Source organism: Balaenoptera ricei, chromosome 13 (assembly GCF_028023285.1).
Source record: "Balaenoptera ricei isolate mBalRic1 chromosome 13, mBalRic1.hap2, whole genome shotgun sequence".
Lineage (NCBI taxonomy): Eukaryota > Metazoa > Chordata > Mammalia > Artiodactyla > Balaenopteridae > Balaenoptera > Balaenoptera ricei.
In genome coordinates, this window is record NC_082651.1 from 26,407,690 (window position 1) to 26,434,902 (window position 27,213).

Below are 27,213 nucleotides of genomic sequence, written 5' to 3' on the forward strand. Positions count from 1 at the left end.
TTTACAGATCTCTCCCAGGCACACAGATCCTTTCGCTTTTTTTTTTTTTTTTTTCCTGTCCTACCCAGTTACATGGAGATCCTTCTTGCAGCTTTGGTTATGTGGGAGATCTGCCTGTTTCCAGTTGGTTTTCTATGGGAATTATTCCACATGTAGATGTATTTTTGATGTGTTCATGGGGAGAGGTGAGCTCCTACTCTGCCATCTTGATCCCCCTCGTAACCTCTACTCTTCAGATAGGATGATGTATGTGAAAATTATTTATGAATTATAAATCTACAAAAACATGATGTTTTTATTATTATAAAGCAATATGCTAATATTATTAATTCATCTCATGTCTGACCAACATCTGCTATGTGGGAACCCTTGAGCTAGGTGTTAGATATAGACAGGACAGGATGGAATACTCTTCTCTTCCTTGAACTTGTATTTCTTTATTGTAGTTTGAGAGAGGATTAGCTTTATGTAACACTAGTATTTCACTAGTGAGTCCATTGCTTGTGATTTATTAATTAAACCCCAACAAATCACTTGCCGGTGAATTGCTTCAAGTATTTCTGTTTCTGTATTCATACACTTGAATATTTGAACCTAAGCGCATCATCTTAACTCTGCTGACCCATTAAAATCCCCTAGAGGGATATAAAAACATACTGCTGCTCAACTCCACCTCAGATCAACTGCATTTAGATCCCGTGTTTTGGATGGGAGCCTAGTTATCAGATTATCAACCTTCCCAGGTGATTCTAATGCATATAGCCAGGGTCAAGAAATGCTGGCATTATCCTGAGTGTTTTGGGAGGATGAAGAGACACCTTACCTGCATCATTTTCCTGGTACTATTCTACAAAAATTTCTAGTCTATAAAAAATAAATCACTTATTTGATATTCCTTGTTTTTAATGAGCGTATGTTGCTTTCTAGGGCTCATCACTTGCTGCTTCATAATTAATTCAAGCACTACTTGTTTTCCTTAGTTCTAGTGTCAAGTATATTGATCTATAATTTCTGAAATCTCTCTATCTCTTTCAAAAATCAGAGTATTTGTGTATCTCCTGGCATATGGCATCTTTTCTATTTATTTCTCAAAGGATTTGGACCAATTTGTGGGAAAGGTTAGAAAATTTTACTCAGTGGCTTGGTATCCCTAATTAATATCTTGAAGTGCTTGAAACAATGATTTCTCTTGCTATTTTGTTTACCTTAGTATTTTGCTTAAGAAACCATTTGTTTCCAGAGTGTAAAGATAAATTTCAGCTTAGATCATGCATGAAGAAACTTGTTTTGAGTTAGAAGAGTCTATATTAATGAAGTTTGTACTGAATAAAATGAAGAAAAAATAAAACAAGCCTCTATTAAAAGATGTTGTCCCTTAAATATTTTAAACCTGGTAAATTACCTGATTATTTCTTTTATACTTTTTAACTTATGTTTATTCATGTGAGAATTGCCACAGGACCTTGGAGGCTGATTTGAATGTGTGCTGTGTTTTAGTCTGTTTCTCACTCCCTATGTGCCTGGATGCCCAAAGGCGAGGGGCAGGTCATAGTAGAATGTCCCTGTTACTTTATAAGGCAGACTGCTCTACCACTTATCATTCTACCCTCCATGCTCCAAGAGTAACTCCATGCTCAGCCCTCTCCACATCCCTACCCTGATAATTTCAGAGCTTCTGTTAATGAGAAGTAGCTAGCCCTCAACAAAAAGTCAGCAACAACACCTGATGAAGAAGAGAGATAAAAGATAAATTGGAGTCATTTCAATATTTTCTGATACTTCTAGATTTGTTTCATTTCTTTAATTTATATTTAATCTCTATCAAAATAATTATCTTCTATTGATACAAATTTTGAGTCATTATTCATATCAAAATAGTGAAAAAATTGGAAAAACAGTGTTCTTTTCCTTTAAATATGAGGAATATTTCTTTCTGTTGGTATTTTGTTTTCAATGTCCTCCTCTTTGTTTCTTTCAGTAAATATCCCTGATGCAGCTTTTATTCAGGCAGCCTACCGAAAACGTGAATTGGCCAGGGCCCAAGAGGACTATATTTCTTTGGATGTAAAACATGCCTTCACCATCTCTGGTATGAGGAAAAACACTGAATATCCTGAGAGTGAGCCTGATGATCATGAAAATATAATACCATTTACCCCGAAGCTTCAAACACTTAGACAAAAGATGGCTGAAGAAACAGGTACATATTTAATTTATTTATAATAAATGAACATTAAGGCATTTTTCCTTAGAATATAATATTATGATAAAAATATCCATAAAAACATAATGTAGTGTCTCCTGTTCTAAAGGTTATTTATTTTTTTAATACCAATTTACTTACTGACATCATGGCTTCTAAAATACATGTCTGTATCAAAATGTTATCAAAGGGTACGTGCAATAATAATGTTTACTGTTATCTGATCTCCACTTGATCTTTCTTGGCAGGTTAAAAAATTTGTAGAGTTTCTTATTTTTGATATTGAAAACTTTCATTGTCACCTTTATAAGATTTTTTTTTAACATGGAAACATCGGTAGGATTTTGGTGTCATGTGTTAAAATCTTCCCTGCTCTAGTAAAAAGTTTTCCTCAACCAATAATCCTTAGGTATCAAAGAACTATTTTCACGTTTCTCATTTATAAACAATAATGTTTTACCAAGTTTTTGTCATTTCAAATAATACTATTTCAGAATGAGACTCTTGGTTCCTATTAACCCAGAAATTATTTTTGCATGTTTAGATTCTCAGGTAGAATTGAGAATCTCTGATAAAACCAAATGTTGCATTTTTTCCAAGCTTTTTTATATGTGAGACCATGATGTTTTGAGTGAGACAGTTTGGTGATAAATGCAGATTCTGAAGTCAGATTGCTAGATTCAGGTCCTAGGTTCAACACAGTCCTTAGATATAGGACTGTGTTATGTAACATGCTGATATCTGAGTTTCTTTGTTTATAAAGAGAGAGTGAATTATGAATTGTGAAGAAAATATTAACACATATAAAGAGCTGCTAAGCCATTTATAAGCTCCCCAATTGCTAATTGCTGCTGCTATTAGAATGGAAAAATATAGAATATTTATACATGAACTTTTTTTTTCAAGCAGCCAGAAATGAAGAAACAATTGAAGATAGTGAAGAAGATAAAAAATATCAAGATATTTGGGAACAGCAGCAGATGAGAAAAGCAGTTAAAATCACAAAGGTAATAATCTTTTATGCCATATGTATTAGTTTCCTGTGGCTACTGTAACAAATTACCACAAACTTGATGGATAAAACAACAGACATTTATTCTCTCACAGTTGTTGAGGCTAGAAGTCTCAATTCAAGGTGTTGGCAGGGCTGTGCTCCTTTTGAAGGCCCTAGGAAAGAATTCTTTCTTTTTTCCTTTTTCCCCCCCTCCCCGTTTTTCTTTTTTTAATTGAAGTAAAGTTGACATAACAGTATTATGTTAGTTTCAGGTGTACAAGATAGTGATTGACTTTTAAATACATTATGAAATAAATCACCATGATAAGTCTAGTAACAATCTTTCACCATGCCAGATTATTACAGTGTAATTGACTATGTTCCTTATGCTGTATATCATATCCCTGTGACTTATTTATTTTATAACTGGAAGTTTGTACCTCTTAATCCCTTCTCTTATTTCACCCTACCCCCATCCGCCTCCCCTCAGGCAACCACCAGTTTGCTCTTTGTGTCTATATTGTCTGTTTCTGTCTTGTTTGTTTCATTTTTTAGATTCCACATATAAGTGAGATCAAAGAGATTGTCTTTCTCTGTCTTGTTACACTTAGCATAATACCCTCTATGTCCATCCATGTTGTTGCAAATGGCATGATTTCATTCTTTTTCATAGCTGAATAATATTCAATTGTGTATATATACCACATATTCTTTATCTATTTGTATATCAATGGACACTTAAGTTGCTTCCATATCTTGGCAATTGTGAATAATGCTGCAGTGAGCATAGGGTTGCATATAACTTTTCAAATTAACATTTTCGTTTTCTTCAGGTAATTACCCAGAGTGGAATTGCAGGATCATATGGTAGTTCTATTTTTAATATTTTGAGGAATCTCCATGCTGTTTTCCGTGGTGGCTGCACCAATTTACATTCCCACCAACAATGCACAAGGGTTCCCTTTTCTCCACATCCTTGCCAACCCTTGTTGTTTGTTGTCTTTTTGATAATAACCATTCTAATATGTGTGAGGTATCTTATTTTGGTGTTGATTTGCATTTCCCTGATGATTAGTGATGTTGAGCATCCTTTCATATTTCTGTTGGCCATTTGTAAATCTTCTTTGAAGAAACGTCTTTTCAGATCCTCTGTGCATTTTTTGATCAGATTGTTTTTTTGATATTGAGGTGTATGAGTTCTTTATATAATTTGAATATTAACAATTTATCAGATATATCATTTGCAGATACCTCCTCCCATTCAGTAGAGTGCCTTTTTGTTTTATTGATGGTTTCCTTTGCTTGTGCAGAAGGTTTTCAATTTGTAGTCTGATTTGATTATCTTTGCTTTTATTGCACTTGCCTGAGAAGACATATCCAAAAAATATTGCTGAGACTCATGTTAAAGAGCATACTACCTATGTTTTCTTCTAGTTTTATGGTTTCAAAAATGAGTTTTGTATATGGTATAAGAAAGTGGTCCAGTTTCATTCTTTTGCATGTAGCTGTCCAGTTTTCCCAGCACCGTTTATTGAAGGGACTATCTTTTCCCCCATTGTATATCCTTGTCGCCTTTGTTGTAGATTAATTGACCATATAAGCATGGGTTTATATCTGGGCTCTCTATTCTGTTCCATTGATCTATGTGTCTGTTTTTGTGACAGTAACATACTGTTTTGATTACAATATAGTTTGAAATATATAGTGTGAAATCAGGGAGTTTGATATCTCTAGCTTTGTTCTTTCTCAAGATTGCTTTGGCTATTTCAGGGTCTTTTGTAGTTCCATATAAATGTCAAGATTATTTGTTCTAGTTCCATGAAATATTTCATTGGTATTTTGGTAGGGATTGCATTGAATCTCCCAGCAGAGAATTCTTTCTTGCTTTTTGTAAGTTCTGGTAGCTCCAGGTATTCCTTGCTTTGTGACTACATAACTTCTATCTCTACCTCTTTCTTCACATGGCCTTCTCTATGCCTCTACTTTGTGTGTCTCTTATAAGGATACTTGTCATTGGATTTAGGGCCTACTTGGATAATCCAGAATGATCTCATCTTGAGATTCTTCACTTAATTATAACCACAAAGACCCTTTTTCCAAATAAGGTAATATTCAGAGGTTCCAGGGGTTAGGATATAGACCTATCTTTGGGAGGTCATCATTCAACCCACTATACCATGTGCATTATGTTCTTTTCCCACTAGATTATAAATTCTACATATTGTAAGTCCCTTGAGGGAACCATCTTTTTTACTTTTAATTTTACAGTTATATGGTAGATGCCTAAATGTGAAGTTCAAACAAATAAATAGTGAGGGTTAAAACAAAACTAACAAACAAAAAAAAGTATTAAACTTGGGGTGGAAAGTCCTAGATTTGGGTTGTGGCTCTACCACTAAAAAATACTCTCTCTGAAGTCAAGAATTATTAACTACTTTTTTCAGTTTTATATCCCATAGTGCCTAATATTGTGAGAGCTCAATAATTATTTGTGTGACTTTGAGAAAATAATTTCATGTTTCTAAATCTCAGTTTTCTCATCAATAAAGTGGGAATAATAAAGTGGGAATGATAATGTTACCTACCTGAGTAGGTGGCTGTAAGGCTCAAAGTTATAATGATCTAATCTAAGTCAAAGTGCTTATAAATTTTATAACAAATGCAAGTTTTATTTTTAATCTTTTTAATAAGAATGCTTTGAAAGATTTTTTGCTCTTTTAAGCAAGAAAGTATTGTACGATCTTCATGTTATTAAAACTAAAAAGCTAAGTAAAAGTAAGCCTTCAGTTGCAATTTAGAAGTCTCTGAGCCATTTTTTTTTTTTAGTTATTTGCAATCTGAATTTTTTTGCTATTAGTAAGAACTGGTAAATATTTGCTTGCTTTTTTTCCTTCCTTTTTTTTTTCTTTCTTTTGTTCAGATGTGTGTTTTTTGAACTTTTCTCTTAAGGTAATGGCCAAGAGTGGTATTACTAATAAAGAAGATGAACATTTTTATGGCACTTACTACATTTTTCTCTGTTGTCTTCTAGAGAAAATTTAGATCACTCCGTAATGCCACTGTTATTATGGGAACGTTTTACCATAATCTTGCCAGCTTTAGGTATAAGTTCACTTGGTGAAAATGGAATCTCAAGTTTATTTGATTTGCATTTTTATTACTGATGTGGGTACATTTACTGATTTCTTTATTAAAGATTTACTGCATACCACTGTATTCATTTCCTGTGACTGCTCTAACAAATTACTGCAAACTGAATGACTTGAAAGCACCAAATTCTATTTTCTCACACTTTTGGAGGCCAGAAGTGCAAAATCAAGGTGTTGATATAGCTACACTCCTTCCAAAAAGCTCTAGAGGATAATCTATTCCTTGACTATTTTAGCTTCTGGTGGCTGTTGGCATTCCTTGGCATATAGCTGTATCTCTCTACTCCATCTTCACATCACCTCCTCTTTTTGCATCCCAAACTGTCTCTCCTTCTCTTCTATGAGACTACATGTAATTACAGTTAGGACTCATTTGGTTAATCCAGGATATGCTCCTATTCTCCAGAACCTGAACTTAATCACATCTTTTGCCATATAAGGTAATATTAATTCACAGGTTTGGGATTTTAGAACCTGGGCATATCTTTTGGGGATCACCGTGTAGCCTCTGTAACTACTTAACAGTGGTAGACAAAAGAATGTACAATCATTGCAGGAGAGAGACAGCTAAACCAAATAATTGTAGTAAAATCTTACAAGGTTCTGTGGCAGAATTCTGTACAGGGTTCTGAAATAGCACAAAGGAACAAGTGAGTGGTCGGTTTTATAGGCGAGAGGGTGGATGGGAAGGTTTGGAAAAGCCTGTAAGAAAATGGTCAAATTTGAATGAGTCTTTGAAAGATGTTTATGATGTAAGTGATTTGAAGCAGAAGAGGATATCAGGGGTGAAGACATGAAGTTTGAAAAGGTCTGGTTAATTTGGGAATTTGTAGGTATGATTCGAACTGGATAGGAGACTTGCTAAGAATTTATATGAGAAATGATGGAGTCTCATGGAAAATATAAAAAGTATAGTTAAGCCATTGAGTTGACTAATTATCTGGTCCACTTCTTCACATATCCTTTTCTAAAACAGGTTCTTCAGAACCTTTTCAACATTCTAAGCATGATGGTGATGAGTGAGTTATGATGAGCCAGAGGACAGTAATATGAAATGTACTGAGTTACAACATATATGAGCTAGGAATGCATTCCTCTGCAAGTAACAGAAAACCCAAATAATGGTGGCTTAAAGAAAATTAAAAGCTTTACCTAGAAACCCACCAGCAGACTTCCATTTGCTTTCCTTTCATTAGACTGGAGTTAGGTGGCAACATCTATCATGAAAAACAGGTGTTTGGTTTGTTGTTGTTTTAATTTATTTTACTGAAGTATAGTTTATTTATAATATTGTGTTAATTTCTACTGTACAGGAAAGTGATTCAGTTATACATATATATATACATTCTTTTTCATATTCTTTTCCATTATGATTTATCACAGGATATTGAATAGAGTTCCCTGGGCTATAGAGTAGGACCTTGTTGATTATCATTCTGTATATAATAGTTTCCATCTGCTAATCCCAAACTCCCAATCTATCCCTCCCCCACTGCGCCTTGTCAACCACAAGTCTGTTCTCTATGTCTGTGAGTATGTTTCTGTTTTGTAGATAAGTTCATTTCTGTCATATTTTAGACTCCACATATAAGTGATATCATATGGTTTTTGTCTTTCTCTTTCTGACTTACTTCACTTAGTATGATAATATCTAGGGCCATCCATGTTGCTGCAAATGGCATTATTTCATTCCTTTTTATGGCTGAGTAGTATTCCATTGTATATATGTACCACATCATCTTTATCCATTCATCTTCAGTGGGCATTTAGGTTGTTTGCATGTCTTGGCTATTGTAAATAGTGTTGCAATGAACATTGGGGTGCATGTATCTTTTTGAATTATAGTTTTCTCTGGATGTATGCCCAGGAGTGGGATTGCAAGATCATATGGCAACTCTATTTTTAGTTTTTTGAGGAACGTCCATACTGTTTTCCACAGTGGCTGCACCAATTAGCATTCCCAACAGTGTAGGAGGGTTCCCTTTTCTCCATACCCTCTCCAGCATTTGTTATTTGTATACTTTTTAATGATGGCCATTCTGACTGGTGTGAGGTGATACCTCATTGTAATTTTGTTTTGCATTTTTCTAATAATTATCAGTATTCAGCATCTTTTCATGTGCCTGTTGGACATCTGTATGTCTTTTTAGATAAATTTCTATTTAGGTCTTCTGCCCATTTTTCTATTGGGTTGGTTTTTTTTGTTACTGAGTTGTATGAGCTGTTTGTAGATTTTGGAAATTAAGCCCCTGTCAGTTACATCATTTGCAAATATTTTCTTCCAGTCTGTAGGTTGTCTTTCCATTTTGTTTATGGTTTCCTTTGCTGCGCAAAAGCTTATAAGTTTGATTAGGTCCAACTTGTTTATTTGTGCTTCTATTTCTGTTGCCTTGGGAGACTGACCTAAGAAAACATTGGTAGGATTTATTTCAGAGAATGTTTTGCCTATGTTCTCTTCTAAGAGTTTTATGGTGTCATGTCTTATATTTAAGTCTGTAAGCCATTTTGAGTTTATTTTTTGTGTATGGAGTAAGGGTATGTTCTAACTTCATTGATTTACATGTGGCTGTCCAACTTTCCCAACATCACTTCCTGAAGAGACTGTCTTTTCTCCATTGTATATTCTTGCCTCCTTTGTTGAAGATTAATTGACCATAGGCGTGTGGGTTTATTTCTGGTCTCTGTCTTTTCCATTGATCCATATGTCTGTTTTTGTGCCGGTACCATGCTGTTTTTATTACTGTGGCTTTCTAGGATTGTCTGAAGTTTGGGAGGGTTATACCTCCAGCTTTATTCGTTTTCTTCAGGATTGCTTTGGCAATTCTGGGTATTTTATGGTTCTATATAAATTTTAGGATTATTTGTTGTAGTTCAGTGAAAAATGGTATAGGTAATTTGATAGGGATCAGATTAAATCTGTAGATTGCTTTGGGTAGCATGGCCTCTTTAACAATATGAATTCTTCCAATCCAAGAGCATGGGCTAGCTCCCATTTCTTTAAATCATCTTCAATTTCCTTTATTAATGTTTTATATTTCTCAGCATATGTCTTTCACCTCCTTGGTGAGGTTTATTCCTAAGTATTTTCTTTTTTGATATGATTTTAAAAGGGATTGTTTTTTTCTTTCCCTTTCTGGTATTTTGTTGTTAGTGTAAAGAAATGCAACCAATTTCTGTGTGTTAATCTTGTATCCTGGCTACCTTGTGAATTTGTTTATCAGTTCTGATAGTTTTTCTGTGGGTCATTAGGGTTTTCTACATATCATGTCATATAATGACAGTTTTACCTCTTCCCTTCCAATTTGGATCCCTTTTATTTCTTTTTCTTGTCTGATTGCTGTGGCTAGGACTTCCAGTACTATGTTGAATAGAAGAGGTGAGAGTGAGCATCCTTGTGTTGATCTAGATTTTAGCGTGAAGGCTTTCAGTTTTTCACCATTGAGTATTATATTGGCTGTAGGTTTGTCATAGTTTTTATTATATTGAAATATGTTCTCTCTATACCCAGTTTGGTATGAGTTTTTATCATGAATAAATGTTGAATTTTGTCAAATGCTTTTTCTGCATCTGTTGAGATGATCATGTAGTTTTTGTCTTTTCTGTGTCAGTGTGGTGTATCACATTGATTGATTTGCATATTTTGAACCATCCTTGTGACCCTGGGATGAATCCAACTTGGCCATAGTGTATGATCTTTCTTATGTGTTGTTGGATTCAGTCTGCTAGTATTTTACTGAGAATTTTTGCATCTATAATCATCAAAGATATTGGCCAGTAATTTTCTTCTTTTGTAGTGTCTTTGTTTGGTTTTGGTATCAGGGTGATGATGGCTTCATAGAATGTCTTTGGGAGTTTTCCCTCCTCTTCACGCTTTTGGAAGAGTTTGAGAAGGATCAGTATAGTCCTTTTTTGTGTGCTTGGTAGGATTCGCCTGTGAAGCCATCAGGCCCTGGACTTTTGTTTGTAGGGAGTTTTTTTATTACAGATTCTATTTCACTTCTAGTGATTGGTCTGTCCAAAGTATCTATTTCTTCTTGATTCAATTTTGGTGGGATGTTTCTAGAAACTTGTCCATTTCTTCTAGGTTGTTCAATTTGTTGGCATATAATTGTTCATAGTATTCACTTATGGTTTTTTGTATTTCTGCAGTATCAGTTGTGATTTCTCCTCTTTCACTTCTCATTTTGTTTATTTGAATCCCCTCTCTTTTCTTCTTGGTGAGCCTATCTAGAGGTTTGTCAATCTTGTTTATCCTTTCAAAGAACCAGCTCTTGGTTTTATTGATTTCTTTCTATTGTTTTTTTAACCGCTATTTCATTTATTTCCTCTCTGGTCCTTATTATTTCCTTCCTTCTGCTTACTTTGGGTTTTGTTTGTTCTTCTTTTTCTAATTCTTTTAGGTGTTAGGGTAGGTTTTTATTTGGGATTTTTCTTGTTCTTTGAGGGAGGCCTGTATCACAATGAACTGCCCTCTAAGAACTGCTCTGCTGTAGCCCATGGATTTTTGTATGATTGTATTTTCATTGTCATTTGTCTCAAGGTATTTTTTAATTTCCTCTTTGATTTCATCATTGACCCATTGGTTTTTTTGGTAGCATGTTGTTTAGTCTCCATGTAATCTTTTTTTTTTTTTTTCTCATTTCTTTTTCTGTGGTTGATTTCAGTTTCACGCTGTTGTGGTTAGAAAACCTGCTTGAAAAAATTTCTATACTCTTAAATTTGTTGAGGCTTGTTTTGTGCCTCAGTATGTGGTCAACCCTAGAGAATGTTCCATGTGCACTTGAAAAGACTGTGTATTGGGTTTTTTGGATATAATGTCCTGAAAATATCAATTAAGTCTAAATGCTCTAGTGTATCATTTAGGATCTCTGCTGCGTTATTGATTTTCTGTCTAGAAGATCTGTCCATTGATTTGAGTAGGGTGTTTAAGTCTCCTACTATTATTGTACTCCCATCCCTTTTCCCCTTTATGTCTGTTAGTATTTGTTTTATGTATTTGGGTGCTCCTATATTGGGTGCATATATGTTGACGAATGTAATATCCTCCTCTTGTATTGATCCTTTCATCATTATATAGTGTTCTTCTTTATCTTTCTTTATGACCTTTGTTTTAAAGTTCATTTTGCCTGATATGAGTAGTGCTACCCCTGCTTTCTTGTCATTTCTGTTTGCATGAGATATCTTTTTCCATCCCCTCACTTTTAGTCTGTGTCCTTCACTCTGAAGTGGGTCTCTTGTAGACAGCATATGGTAGGCTCTTGTTTTTTAATCCAATCTGCCACTCTGTATTTTTTGATTGCAGCATTTAGTCCATTGACATTTAAGGTAATTATTGATAGGTATGTATTTATTGCCATTTTTAACCTTGTTTTCCAGTTGATTTTGTATTTTTTCTTTGTTCCTTTCTTTTTGTTTTTCCTTTTGTGGTTTGATAATTTTCTTTTGTATTATACTTGTTCTCTTCTTTTTGGTTTTTGTGAATCTGTTGTATGTTTTTTGATTTGTGGTAACCCATATGGTTTTCAAGTATGTTAACCCATTACTATATCTACTTGCTTTAGACTGATAATCATATAGGCTCAAACACATTCTAAAATTTAAAAATCTACATTTTTTTACTCTCCTACCCGGCATTTTATGATTTTGATACCCTCTTTTACATCTTCATGTTTATCCTTTTTCTGTTCATTTTGCTTATCATCCCTTTCACAAAAATGTTTTTGTTTTTTACTTTAATCTGTATCCTGGCTTAAGTGATTTACTTTCCATTTTTGATTTTCTCTTTTATATAGATTATTGCTTCTTTTCTATTTAGAGAAGGCCTTTAATTATTTCTTTTAGTATAGGTTTAGTATTGCTGTTATTCTTTTAGTTTTTGCTCTTCTGAGAAATTCTATCTCTCTCCTTCTATTCCAAATGATAATCTTGCTGAGTAGAGTATCCTAGATTGCAGATTTTTTCCTTTCAGGACTTTGACTATATCTTGCCACTCCTTTCTGTCCTGCAATGTTTTCTATAGGAAAATCAGGTAATAGCCTTATGGTGGTTCCTTTGCAATTAACTCTTTTTACTCCCTTCTGGCCTGCAGTGTTTTCTATAGGGAAATCAGGTAATAGCCTTATGCGGGTTCCCTTGTAATTAACCCTTTTTCTCTTGGTGCCTTTAGAATCCTCTCTTTATCTTTAACTTTTGCCACTTTAATCATAATATGTCTTGGTGTAGGTCTGCTTGGGTTCATCTTGTTTGGGACCCTCTGTGCTTCCTGTGCCTAGATATCTGTTTCCTTTTTTAGGTTTGGGAAGTTTTCAGCCATAATTTCGTCAAATACATTTTCGATCCCCTTGTCTCTTTCTTCCCCTTCTGAAATTCCTATTATGCCTAGATTGGCACACTTTATATTTAAGATTTTAAAAACTTTTATTGTGGACATATAATAATATAATGAATCCCCCTCTGTGGACCATCATTCAGCTTCAAAAATTGCCAACTAGGGCTTCCCTGGTGGCGCAGTGGTTGAGAATCTGCCTGCCAATGCAGGGGACACGGGTTCGAGCCCTGGTCTGGGAAGATCCCACATGCCGCGGAGCGGCTGGGCCCGTGAGCCACAATTACTGAGCCTGCGCGTCTGGAGCCTGTGCTCCACAACAAGAGAGGCCGCGATGGTGAGAGGCCCGCGCACCGCGTTGAAGAGTGGTCCCCACTTGCCGCAACTAGAGAAAGCCCTCACACAGAAACGAAGACTCAACACAGTCATAAATAAATAAATAAAAGAACGCGAATTTCTTTAAAAAAAAAAAAAAAATTGCCAACTATTGGCTAACTTTGTTTCATCGATGCCCTCATGTACTCACCCTGCCCATATTATTACGTTTTAGTTAATAGACTTTTTTTTTTTAGAGAAGTTTTAGGTTCACAAAAAATTAAGCAGATAATATGCAGCATTCCCACCTCTCCCTCTTCACCCAGTTTCTCCCATTATTAACATCTTGCATTAGTGTGGTACATTTGTTACAATTGATGAACAATACTGAGACATTATTATTAACCAAAGTCTATAGCTTATATTACAGTTCACTCTTTGTGTTGTACAGTTCTATGAGCATAAGCTGTTTATTCCACAATTTATAGAGTCGATTATCCCTAAGACCATAAATGTCTGGACTAAATGTAAACTGCCTTCTAAATCTTTAGTCCAGGAACCAGTGAAATGATAAAAAAAAGCCCTTGGAACTAACTGAAAATTGTAAAGTTGAGACAACAGCAGACCATACTAAAAATCACCACTCCTGGTACATAAAAGCAACTGTAGCGCAAGTCATCTTTGCCCAAAGTGTGGGTGGGGCTGTGGGCTGAGGAGGAGCCTTCATCCTGCCCTGGCCCTTGTGGGCCTGGAGGAGACAGAACCCACTCTTCAAGGAACAGTAATTTTAATTGAAACAACATTGTTGAGGCAGCAGGAGCAGGAAAGAGAGCGTAGAACTTTCCACAAGCATGACTGGAGTCAGAACCTCCGAGGTCCTTGCAGCAGGGAAGAGAGGCCTTTGAGTCAAGCACTGCAGTTCAGTGCTTTGGCCTGGGTGCTATACATGTCACTTCTACTCAGACTTCCTTAGCTGCAAGGAGGCATGTGGCTGTGCCCGGCTTCAAGGGAGAGCGGAAATATTCTACCTTAACGGCAGTGTCCATGTACTCCAGTTGCTGGGGCCTCCACGGACTGTGACCCATGGAGACTGCTGCTGCCGTTAAGTCCCAGAGGTGGGGATGGGGGAGAGGTTTGGGGCTGCTTCAAGGCCTGGGCCCCACCAGTGGGTGACCCTGGCGAGGGCTCTGGAGCTCTGCAGGACACAGCCCTCAGCCTGTCCCTGAGCCCCCAGCTCACCCTCCAGCCTGAGGCCAGAGGGCCTGGAGGGCCCAGGGAGAAGGCTGTGATCCTCCTCTCACTGCACTCTCCGCAGCGAGGACCACTGCCAGGCTGATTGTTGGCAAAGCGGGACCTCTAACCACTGGCAAGCTTTATATTATCCCATAGATCTTTTATATTGCTTCCATTTTTTTCATTTCTTTTATATTGGCTTTCTGTCTGCTGTTCTGATTGGGTGATTTACATTATTTTGTCTTTCAGAACACATTTGTTCTGCATTATTCAGTCTGCTATTTATTGCCTTTAGCTTAGCTTTCATCTGGGCAACTGAGTTTTCTAATTTTTCTTGGCTCCTCTATATAGTTTCTAGTTCCTTTTTACAGTAATATGTATTTCAATTATAGCCTTTCTTAATTCCTTCAGTATTTTCACTATCTCCTTTTTGAAATCAGTATCTATTAGATGAAGATGTCTGTTTCACTGTTTGTTCTTTCAGGGCAATTCTCTTGATCTTTTAATTGGGAGTGGTTGTTCTGCTTCTTCATTTTACTTATATTTCTCTTACTCTATGAGTTTAGGAGAAACAGTTAACTACTGTGGTCTTGGAGGGCAATTTTTATGTGGGAGTATCCATGTGTAGCCTGCATAGGTTTAATATTTTTGGTGGGAGGGCTGTTTTTAGTATGGATGCCTCTTTCCTCAGTGTGTGCTGGCCGTTATCACCTTAAAAGGGGGTGTGACTGGTGTTGTGGTGACCCGAGCCTGAACTGAATGTTGAGCGGAGCCTCCTCTTTGCTCTGTGGTTGTCACAGCCCTGTTGGCAGCAGTGTCTGCCCCCTAGTTGTTGGAGTAGAAACCCTCAGATCTGTTTCTGATGTGTGGTGTGAGATAGGTGGAATTGGAGCACTCCCACTGAGAGAGGAGCCACTGAGTGTTCCTCTACCGGAGCTATCCACTGTGAAGTGCGCGCCATGGTGTCACCTGAAACCCATTGTGAAAGCTCACAAAGTATACTGTTGGTGGCATGCCCTTGGCCCCACCTCAACTTTGGGAATGCAGGCAGTAGTCCCTGGTGTCCCTCAGGCCCTGTGTTTACAAAGCCACCAGCGCAAATCAACCAGTGAAGATCCACTGAAGTCAGGTACCACGACTGCAGTAGTTGCACACCTGGACCCGCCATGGGAGCTATGGAAGCAACGCAGACCCTGTCCCAGCCTGCATGTGCGTGCACCCACAGAGCCCACAGATGCTAAGGCCAGACCCATCAGAGCTGCAGGAGCACCCGTTGTCCATTCAGATGTCATGCAGTCGCTGAGTTTTTACAAAGCCAGTGGCCGTGGCATAAATCTGCAGATCACACAGTTGTGGGGAGATGGCTTAGATTTCAGCCCCGCTTCCTAAGTTGTGTGACCTCTGGTAATCAACTCGGATTTCAGCCCTGCCTCCACTTGTGGGCAACCCCCTGGCACTTGCGTGCTCCCAGAGCTTGTAGAGGTGGTGCCAAGCCAGCTGAGAGCATGCAGAGAAGGAGGCTGCTATGGTGACCCCGCCCCTCCCTTCACTCACATGCACGTTAACAGTGGGGTTTCAGTGGCAGTCCCACTCCCTCTGTGAGCATGCCAAGTGTGAGGCTGCCAATGGCAGGCACCGCCCCTCCCTTCTCACACCCCCTTAACAATGACACTTCACTTCTATGGCGGGCCCAGGCTTCTTCCATGTATACCCACCAGTTGTCGCTGTACCACACTCCAGCCCCTTCCTGCTGCCTCCACACAGCCAACCCCAGTCCTCCCCCTGGGTCTGTCCTCTAAAGCTGGAGTATCAGCACCCAGCCCCCGTGTGCACCAGCCAATGTGCATCTCAGGCTGGGGAGTGCAGGGCAGTGGCCTAGACCATCTGTTCTGGTCTCTCTATGCAAACTGGCTGCTGCTGTCTCCTCTGAGCCTCTGAAGCTCCCTTTCTGTCCCACATGAGGGGGCTTCCGAGGTATGGGAACCTTTTCCTCTTTCATGACTCCCTCCCAGGGACACAGGTCCCATCCTGCTTCCCTTTTTTTTTTTTCTTTCATCCTACCCAATTACATGGAGATCTTTCTTGCACTTTTAGGTTCTGAGATCTGCCAGGTTCATTAGGTATTCTGTGAGAATTGTTCCACAGAGATGTATTTTTCATGTATTTGTGGATGGAGGTGACCTCCATGTCCTTCTATTCTGCCACCTTGATTGGAGCCTCCAGTATGTGGTTTTTTGAGAGTATATTAGATCATAAACAGAACTAGCTATATAAACACTGAGAACCAAGCTTTTGTGAAAAATAAGATTTTGTAATTTGCCTCTTGCATGTGAATTTAAAGTTCTAAATTTTAAAACTGTGTGCAAATTTTAAAAACATTTTATTACAACCATGAAAAATGTCAGAGGCATGGAATTTTGAGCTGGTGAGACCTTGGTGTATCCAGTCTGCTTTCATGCTATTAATATTTGTAACACTAATGAATGTTGAAAACAATATAAATTTTCATATTATTTTTAGGGACGAGACATAGATCTCTCTCATAGCAGTGAATCTCAAACAGTGAAGAAGTTCGATGCTTCCATTTCATTTCCACCAGTAAATTTAGAAATTATAAAGAAGCAACTAAATACTAGGTAAGTAATATTAATTTTAAAATTTACATTTGTCATAGACATTTAATAGTAAAAAAAATTAGCACTATAATCTTTTTAACTATTAAATATTAGTATTAAACAGATTTATAGGAAAAAATTAGCATCACCTGTGTTACCACATTAACATAACTGATTTCCTTTTTTATATGTCTTTTAGTGTTTATAATAAATATATATCATATAGTTATAATCAATAAAATCCAGTTCTGCTTTTTTCACTTACTATTTTTGTTAGCATTTATCTGCATTGTTAAATAGCCTTTAATTTTTCAAAATAATGTGTCGGGAGTGATGGCAGCAAGATGCCAGAATAAGAAGCCCTAGACTTCGTTGCCTCACAGAGATACCAACTTAACAACAACATACTGTCCAAAAAGCCTTTATGAGTACTCCAGAAATCAGGAAGTTGTAGTACCCCAGGCAAGCTCAAAGCCCAAAATAGCCACATCGTAATGGGTAAGAAAAACCATTTCATTCCAACTGCATCTAGCCCCTCTCACAAGCCAGCACTGCTTTTGATGGAGAGAAAAAACCCAAGTCATAGCTTTTCCATTGGGAAGGAGAAAGAAGAGTGGAACACTGTCTTTTGGAAGTACTGCCCAAGGGACTTGTTTCTGTCTTGTCTGTCTCAGAGCACTGATGGGGAACCATCATACATTAGATGCCTGAGGGCCACAGAGGACAAGAAAGAGCTAAGCAGCCTGTTGCAGAGCCAGAAAGTCTGCAGTACTACAAACACCAGAGGGAACAAGAGACTACAGAATCCTGAAAAAGAAACCCACAAATCTCTATAATTAGGAAATTTCATATAGAAGCCCAGAGAAGGTGCATCCCCCAGGAAAGGTTTGAGAAGACACTCTTCCCCACACAACACCACTGGGAATCTCCAGTCAGGCTGATTGAAATGCACTTAAGGGAAACAGATTCATATGGGGGAGAAACTCCCCTTAAGTGCGTTTTCAAATACACAAAACACAAGAGAAAGATAACCAGATACATGAAGAAACAAGGAAACATGGCCCAATCAAAGGGCCAAAATTAATTCCAGAACTAAAAGAAACAGAGGTCTATGAATTACCTGACAGAGAATTCAGAATAATCTTCTTAAAGAAGATTAATGTGCCATAAAAGATCACAGACAACTAAAGAAATCAGGGAGATGATACATGAACAAGGTTGGAATACCAACAGAGTTGGAAACTAAGAAAGAACCAGAGGTTCTAGAGCTGAAAGTGTAATAACTGAACTAAAAAATTTACTGAAGGTAGCAGACTATATCAAGCAGAAGAAACAAGCGAGACCTCAAAGAGTGATCATTTGAAATTACCAAGTCAGAGTAACAAAAAGAGAAAAGAATAAAGAAAAGTGAAGAAAGCCTAAGGGATTTATATGATGCTATCAAGCAGAACAACATATACATTATGGGAATCCAAGAAGGAGAAGAGTAGCAGAATGGGACAGAGAGCTTATCTGAAGATATAATGGCCGAAGACTTATCAGCCTGAGGAAGGAAATGGGCATTCAACTTCAAAAAGTTAAAAGGACTCCAACAAGGATGAACACAAGGAGGCTTACACTGAGACAATTATAATCAAACTTTCTAGATACAAAGAAAGAATTTAAAAAGCCACAAAACAAAAGCACCTCATCATGTACAAGAGAGCCCCGTAAGATTAACAGGAGACTTCTCAACAGAAGCATTACAGGGGCCAGAAGGGAGTAGGATGATATATTCAAAGCACTGAAAGAAAGAAACTGCCAACAGAGATTACTGTATCCAGCAAAACTGTCCTTCATGTATGAAGGAGAAATAAAGACCTCAGGTAAACAAAGCTGAGGGAGTTCATTGCACTAGACCTGCCTTACAAAAATTGCTGAAAGATATCCTTCAAGTTGAAATGAAAGGACACGAGACAGTAGCATGAAGCATACAAAAATACGAAGTTCTCTGGTAAAGGTAAATAAATATATAAATACAGAATCCTGTAATACTGTAAGAGTGGTGTGAAAATCCCTTTTAATATAGAATTTTAAAGGTAAAAGCACAAAAATAACTATAACATGTTAATGGATACAAAATTTTTAAGTGTAATTTGTGATATCAATAACAAGATATGGAGGGGGAGATATAAAGGAGTAGAGTTTTTGTATGTGATTGAAGTTAAGATGTTGTCAGTTTAAAATAGATTATTAGAATTATAAGATGTTTTTTGGTAATCCCCATGGTAAACAAAAAGGAAATACCTATAGAAGATATGCAGAGGAAAATGAAAATGATCCAGAGCACATCACTACAAAAAAAAACAACAAAACAGAAGGCAGCAAGAGAGGGAGAGGGACAAAATAACAAGACAGACAAAAAACAATTTAAAAATAACAATTGTAAGTCCTTCCATATCAGTAATTACTTCAAAAGTAAATGGATTATATTCTATAATCAAAAGACATATAGTGGCTGAATAGGTTGGGAAAAATAAAAGAAGCAAGATCCGGGAATTCTCTGGTGGTCCAGTGGTTAGGATTCTGTGCTTTCACTGCCTAGCACCTGAGTCTGATCCCTGGTCAGGGAACTAAGGTCCCACAAGCTGCACAGCCAAAAAATTTTAAAAAGCAAGAGCCAACTATATACTATCTGCAAGAGGCTCACTTAGATTTAAGGATGCATATAGGATGAAAGTGATAGGATTGCAAAAATATTCCATGAAAACAGTAAACAAAAGAGAGAGGAGTGGCATTACTTAGAGAAAAGAATTTTAAGTTTAAAACTACAAGAGACAAGGATATTATGTAATATAAAAGGGTCAATTTATTGGGACAATCTAGCAATTATTTATATATATATGTATGCAACAGTAGAGCACCTAACTGTATAAAGCAAATATTGACAGAGCTGAAGGGAGAAATAGCAATATTATAATAGTATGAGACCTCAATATCACACTTTCAAATAATTGATGAAATAAACAGAGAATCTTAAGGAAACAGTGATCTTGAACAAAGCTAAATGAACCTAACAAATATATGGAATGTTCCACCCAACAGCAGCAGAATATACTTTCTTTTCAAGCACACAGATCATACTCTGCAGGATAGATCCCACATTAGGTCACAAACAAGTCTTAACAAATTTAAGGTTGAAATCATACCTTTTCCAAGCACAGTGCAGTGAGACTAGAAATCAGTAACAGAAAGGGAAAGGGAAAATCCACAAATGTGTGGAAACTAAACACGCTGTTGAACAACCAATGTACCAAAGAAGAAATCAAAATGGAAACTATAAAGTATCTTGAGGCAAATGAAAACAAAAACACCAAAAGTTATGGGATGCAGCAAAAGCAGTACTAAGAGGGAAGTTTATAGCAATGAACACATTAAAAAAGAAGAAAGATATCAAATCAACAACCTAACTGTACCTCAAAAAACTTAAAAAAGAGCAAACTGAGCCCAGAATTATCAGAAGGAAGGAAATAGTAAAGATTAGAGCAGAATTAAACATAATAGAGCATAGAAAACAACTGAAGAAAAATCAAAACTGAAAGTTGTTTTTTTTTTTTAAGATCAAAAAAATTGACAAACCCTTAGCCAGGCTAAGTGAAAAAGAGAATAGGTTCAAATAACAAAAATAAGAGAGAGAAATGTTACAGCTAATGCCACAGAAACAAAAAGGATCATAAGGTACTACTCTAAACAATTATACACCAACAAACTAGATAACCAAGAAGAAATGGATCAATTTCAAGAAACATACAACCTACCAAGACTGATTTATAAAGAGATGAAAAATTTGAACAAACCTGTTACTAGTTAGGAGATTGAATTAGTAGTTAAAAACCTACCAACAAAGAAAAGCCCAGGACAGATAACCTCACTGTATAATTCTACCAAACATTTAAAGATGAATTAACACCATTCCTTCTCAAGCCCTTCCAAAAACTGAAGAGGCGATAACATTCCCAAACTCATTCTATGAGGTCAGCATTACCCTGATCCCAAAATCTCAGACAAAGATAGTACAAGAAAAGAAAGTTAATAAGCCAATATCCCTGATGAATATTGATGTAAAAACCCTCAGGAAAATACTAGCAAATGTAATTAACAATACATTAAGAGGATTATACACATGACCAAGTGGGATTTATTCCTGGAATACAAGGATGATTCATAAGAAAATCAGTGTGGTACACTACATTAACAGAATGAAGGGCAAAAACCACATGATCATCTCAATTGATACAGAAGACACCTTTGACAAAATTAAGCACACTTTCATGATAAAAACCCTCACCCAACTAGGAATAGGAAGAAATTACTTGAACATAATAAAGGCCATATACGAGTAGCCCACAGCGAACATCATATTTAGTGGTGGAAAACCAAAATCTTTCCCTGTAAGATCAGGAACAAGGCAAGGATGCCTATTCTTGTCACTTCTATTCAAAGTATTGGGAGTCCTAGCCAGAGAATTCACGCAAGAAAAATAAATAGATAAATAAATAAATAAAAGACATCCAAATAGGAAAGGAAGAAGTAAAATTATCTCTGTTCACAGATGATATGATCTTTTATGTAGGAAAGCCTGAAGACTACACTTACACACACACACACACACACACACACACACACACCCTGTTAGAGCTAATAAACAGATCTAGCAAATTGCAGAATGAAATATCAACACACAAAAATCAGTTGTTTCTATGCACTAACAATGAAAAGTCCAAAACTATATATTTAGAAAACACTCATTTACAATAGAATTAAAAAGAATAAAATTTAGGAATTAACTTAGTCAAGGAGGCAAAAGATTTGTACATCAAAAATTATAAAACATTGCTGAAAGAAATTGAAGACATAAGTAAATGGAAAGACATCCCATGTTCATGGATTAGAAAACTTAATACTGTTAAAATGTCCGTATTACCCAAAGCAATCTATAGATGCAATGCATTCTCTATCAAAATCCCAATGGCATTTTTTGCAGAAATAGGAAGAAATCCTGAAATTCATATGGAATCTCAAAGGACCCAAGAAAGAAAAAGCACAGGCAACAAAAGCAAAAATAGACAAGTGGGACTACATCAAACTAAAATGTTGCTGCCTAACAAAGGAAATAATCAACAGAGTGGAAAGGCAACCAACCGAATAGGAGAAAATATTTGTAAACCATATATATGATAAGTGGTTAATACCCAAAATATATAAGTAGCTCATATAACTCAACAACAGACTATCCAACTGAAAAATGGGCAAAGGACTGGAATAGACATTTCTCAAAGAAGACATACAAGTGGTGAACAAACATGAAAAGATGCTCAACATCACCAATCAGGGAATTAACAAATCATAACCACACTGAGCTATCACCTCATACCCATTAAGGTGGCCACTATGAAAAATACAGAAATTGACTAGTATTGTCAAAGATATAGAGAAAAGGGAACTCTTATACACTGTTGGTGGGAATGTAAAATGGTCAGCTGCTATGGAGAACAATTTCCGAAAAAGTTAAAAATAGAATTACCATATGATCCAGCTATCCAACTCTTGGATATATAGCCAAAAGAATTCAAAAGAAAACAGTTCAAGAGATATTTGCACATTACAGCATTATTTACAATAGCTTGGAGATAGAAGCAACTTAAATGTCCATCAGCAGATGAATGGGTAAAGAAAATGTGGTATTTACACACAATGGAGTATTATCAGTGGTAAAAAAAAAAGAAATCCTGTCATGCCACAACATGGATGAACCTTGAGGACTAAGAGAAATAAACCAGTTACAAAAAGATAAATACTGCATGATTCTACTTATATGAAGTATCTAAAGTAGTCATACTCTTTGGAACTGAAAGTAGAATGGTGGTTGCCAAGGGTGGGGGGAAATGGGGAGTTGTTGATCAGTGGGTATAGAATTTCAGTTCTGCAAGATGAAAAAGTTCTAAAGATCTGTTATACAACAATGTGCATATCGTTAACACTACTGTAATATACTTTAATGGTTAAGATTGTAAATTTTGTTATATGTTTTTGACTGCAATAAAAAATAATAAGCATATTAGTAACATTTTGTTCATTGATACAGTTAGTATATCATGATTTATTTAAGTATTTCTGTGTTAGACATTGACATTTTGATTTCTAAATTTGTCTATTATAAATAATGCTACAGATGTTCATTATGAACGTTTTGTTCCTATAAGTCACTTAAACTGTTATTTTCTTTTTTTTTATAAATTTATTTATTTATTTTTGTCTGTGTTGGGTCTTCATTGTGGTGCACAGGCTTCTCATTGTGGTGGCTTCTCGTTGCGGAGCACGGACTCTAGGCGTATAGGCTCAGTAGTTGTGGCTCACGGGCTCTAGAATGCAGGCTCAATAGTTGTGGTGTACAGGCTTAGCTGCTCCGCAGCATGTGGGATCTTCCCAGACCAGGGCTCGAACCCGTGTCCCATGCATTGGCAGGCGATTCTTGACCCACTGCACCACCAGGGAAGTCCCGAAACGGTTATATTATTTCTTAAGTTTCTGGGGAAAGTTAACTGCAGCAAAATTAGGCATATTTTTATGGTTCTTGATACAAATACATTTCTAAAGCACAGCTAACCATTCATTATCTATTGCTATTAATAGTTATCTCTTAAATAGTATTAATCTCATGTTTATAAATAGTATTTTTTGTTAAAGATAAGGCAAACCCCGTAATAGTTTGTTTTGTTTTAAATATTTATATATTTTCTGTTTTACTACTTAGGATCTAGTGTGCATCTTTAGATATATGAAAGAATAAGTATGACAGTAAAAGTCTCATTAGTCCTTACAACATTTAATACAAGGAGAGAGCTTGGTTCTCCTGCCACCAAAGCAAGTATTCTTAAAGAACATTTTCGTTGCTTTTTTTTTTTTTTTTTATACCTGGGAATTTTTTTCTAATACCTTGGAATAGGTTCAGAATTTTCTCCCCCTGTATCTTTTGTATAAATCAGGTTTACAGTAGCTTCATTCCTTGATCACACTGCAACTAAAATATGTTGGTCATGGTTTATTTAAATAGTTTGATGCAGAAAAGGACCTTCTGTAACATTTTATTGTGAAAGATATGAAAATTTTAGATGTACCATTTTTAGATTTCAGGTTATCTCTGTATTCTAGGAGGTTGGCAAACTACCAGCCTACTGCCCCTTTTTGTATATAAGGTTTTATTGAAACATAGCCATGCTTGTGCAATGTATTGTCCGTAGCTGCTTTTGTGCTACAGCATAAAATTGAGGAGTTACAACAGCAACCATCGAGCTTCCAAAGCCTAAAATGTTTACTATCTGGCCCTTTACCAAAAAAGTTTGCCAGCCTCTGTTCTAGGTCATTGTTTTTCAGTAGTGATGTTAAGTGATGAGATTATCTTGATTAAAGATGATTTTTGTAATGTTTTCACTATCATTTATTCTCCTTCTGATACAGAGCTAGAATTATAGATAGATTGCATCTAGAATCACATATAACTCAGAACTTTTTTTTTTTGAGATTGTGTTTGAGAGAGTTGTCTTGCACGAGTAATAGAACAGAAAAAAATAGCAGACCACTGATATAGATTAGCATTTCACTTTATCCAGATAAATGTTATTTTTAACTTTAGTGTACTTTATTTTTTTTATTAACGGGGTTCTTTATTTTAAAAGAAAATATATTTTATGGTTTAAAGACAGAAAAGTCAAACAGTACGAAAGCTTATACAGAGAAAAGGAAGTCATCTTCCCCAGAGGAAACCATTTCTACCAGTTTCCTATGTTTCCTTACAGAAGTAATATATATGTATGTCTGTATAAGCACATATGTACTTATATATTGCCCCATTTTTAATACAAAATTGAAGCACACTTATATACCCTGTTCCATACCTTGTTTTTCCATATATGTACTTACACATTTACTGCTGTAACCGGCAATACTACACTTAAAGCATTTAAAGCTACACTTTAATACTACACTTAAAGCATTAATAATGCTTGCTGTACATTATTATCTTGATTTATTTCTTAACTGCCTCTGTTTTTTATATAAAGCAAGGAAAGACTTCCAGAGACAAATGCAGTAGTCATTGTTCAAGGGAAACTTGAGAAGAGGACATTTGGCCTAAGCAAGTGCTTGCTAATGAGTTTTCATTTTAGAGGAGGTTAGCAGAAGTTTAATTTTTTTTAATTGTTTGATTCAAGTCCAAATACTATGAATTTGTTATTTCATTTAGTTAATTCTCTAATTCTAATGTGCTCACAGTGTCAAATATTAGTGTAAAACACATTCTAGATTTTTTGTGTGTTTCTTATATGTAAGGGGTAAGTGAATTTTAAAAGATAAGCAGATGTTGAATTGTATTTGAGAGTTTTTTTATGTTACATCAGTTGATACATGTGATATTCACAAGAGCTGAAAGAAACTGGGCTTTCTGAACATCAACAGAGCAGTATAGGGGCTACAGCAACAACAGAGGGAATGAAATGCACCTCACGGAACATCAAATTCTAACGACAAAACAGAAACCATTATGAGTCACAAAACAGATAAATTATATCAAATCATAACATGCTCAAATGGTTTTAATACCAGCTCAGATACCCATATTGCAAGGAAGACCACAGACTGATTTAACAGTAACTCCACATGGACTCCTGTGTTTCAAATATAAAACCACTGATTATTGCAGGAACTCACCTTGTTTATAAAATCTGATCAATCCACACTTACTAACTTCTCCTCTAAGACTAACTTATGATTAGCTCCAGCACCTAAAAATCTTTAAGTGTCCTTTCCTACCTTTCCCTTTGAAACCTCTTTTATCCTGGTGTTTTCCTTTGCTCTACAAGTCTTATAAACCCAGGTTCATATGATTGTCAGTTTACTTGGTGGTCTTTATAAGGTAGATTTGAAAAAATTTTTCATTAGACCGCTACTTACTATAATAGAAATAAAACTTTGTAATATAAAGCAGTTTTTATTTATTTTTATTTTATATTTATTTAGATTAACATTACTACAGGATACTCACCGCTCACACCTGAGGGAATATGAAAAATACATACAAGATGTCAAGAGCTCAAAGAGTACCATCCAGAACCTAGAGAATTCATCAAATCAAGTTCTAAATTTTAAATTCTATAAAAGCATGAAAGTTTATGTGGATAATTTAATTGACTGTCTTAATAAAAAGGTACATATCTATAAATATGTAATCATTTCCTTTTTATGGAGAAATTCCCTTACAATGTGATTTTTTTAAAAGTCTAAATCCCATAAGTAAATATTTCATCTAGGACTCTTGCTACACATTTTTGACATACTGGAGTATTAAGTGTTCCCTCAATGTTGGACAGTTAGACGTTTTTTGTAATCATTTTGCAACTTATAAATAGCAGTATACATTTTTAAAATTCCATCTGTTTAAGAAAAGTTCCTAGAAAGTAAATTATTAAGTGAAAGGGTCTAAATATTTTTAAGGCTTACGAAACATTGCTAAATTATCCTCCAGAAAGATTGTATCTAGTTTACTACATTAAAAAATGGTTTTTGTTTTTACATATTTATTTTGATCTCAAACAAACCCTTTGTTTTGTTAACACATGTAGTTTTTCTTCTTTTGAATAATTGTGTCCTTTGCCCTGCTATCTTCTTGGTTTATACGGAGGTTTTTTGTGGGGTTTTTTTCCTTTTTTCTTTTTCCAGTATATGGTGAACAGTTCTTTATTGCTTAAAAATTTTAGTGCTTTATCCTATTTGATGTAGGTAAACATTCCAATTTGCTTTGTCTTTTGATTTTGTTTGCAATGGTTTTTTCACATTAGATATGTTTTTTTGTTTTTAATTTTTTTTATTGAAGTATAGTTGATTTACAACGTGTTAGTTTCTGGTATACAGCAAAGTGATTTGGTTATGTATATGTATGTTCATTTTCATATTTTTTTCCATTATGGTTTATTACAGGATATTGAATATAGTTCCCCATGATGTACAGTAGGACCTGGTTGTTTATTTTATATATAGTAGTTTGTATCCACTAATCCCAAACTCCTAATTTATCCCTCCCCCACCCCCTTTCTCCTTTGGTAACCATAAATTTGTTTTCTGTGTCTATGACACAGAAATATGTTTTCTATGTCTGTTTCTGTTTTGTAAATAAGTTCATTTGTATCATATTTTAGATTCTGCATATAAGTGATATCATATGGTATTTGTCTTTCTCTTTCTGACTTATTTCACTTAGTATGATAATCTCTAGGTCCATCCATGTTGCTGCAAATAGCATTATTTCATTCTTTTTTATGGCTGAGTAGTATTCCATTGTGTGTGTG

The 27,213-nt window shown here is 35.8% G+C and overlaps 1 protein-coding gene across 4 annotated transcripts in view; it reads left to right on the top strand.

Moving 5' to 3' along the window:
- The window catches only part of GCFC2 (GC-rich sequence DNA-binding factor 2), a 73,535-nt gene that overhangs the window by 19,271 nt on the left and 27,051 nt on the right, over nt 1-27,213 (top strand). For 2 of the 4 annotated variants that reach the window (XM_059942859.1, XM_059942861.1), the window contains exons 3-6: nt 1,979-2,200; nt 3,110-3,210; nt 16,740-16,855; nt 25,889-26,075. In XM_059942859.1, coding sequence (XP_059798842.1) covers nt 1,979-2,200; nt 3,110-3,210; nt 16,740-16,855; nt 25,889-26,075 — 626 coding nt within the window. The remainder of the gene's footprint in view (nt 1-1,978; nt 2,201-3,109; nt 3,211-16,739; nt 16,856-25,888; nt 26,076-27,213) is intronic. The other 2 variants (XM_059942860.1, XM_059942862.1) reach the window with 2 other exon arrangements.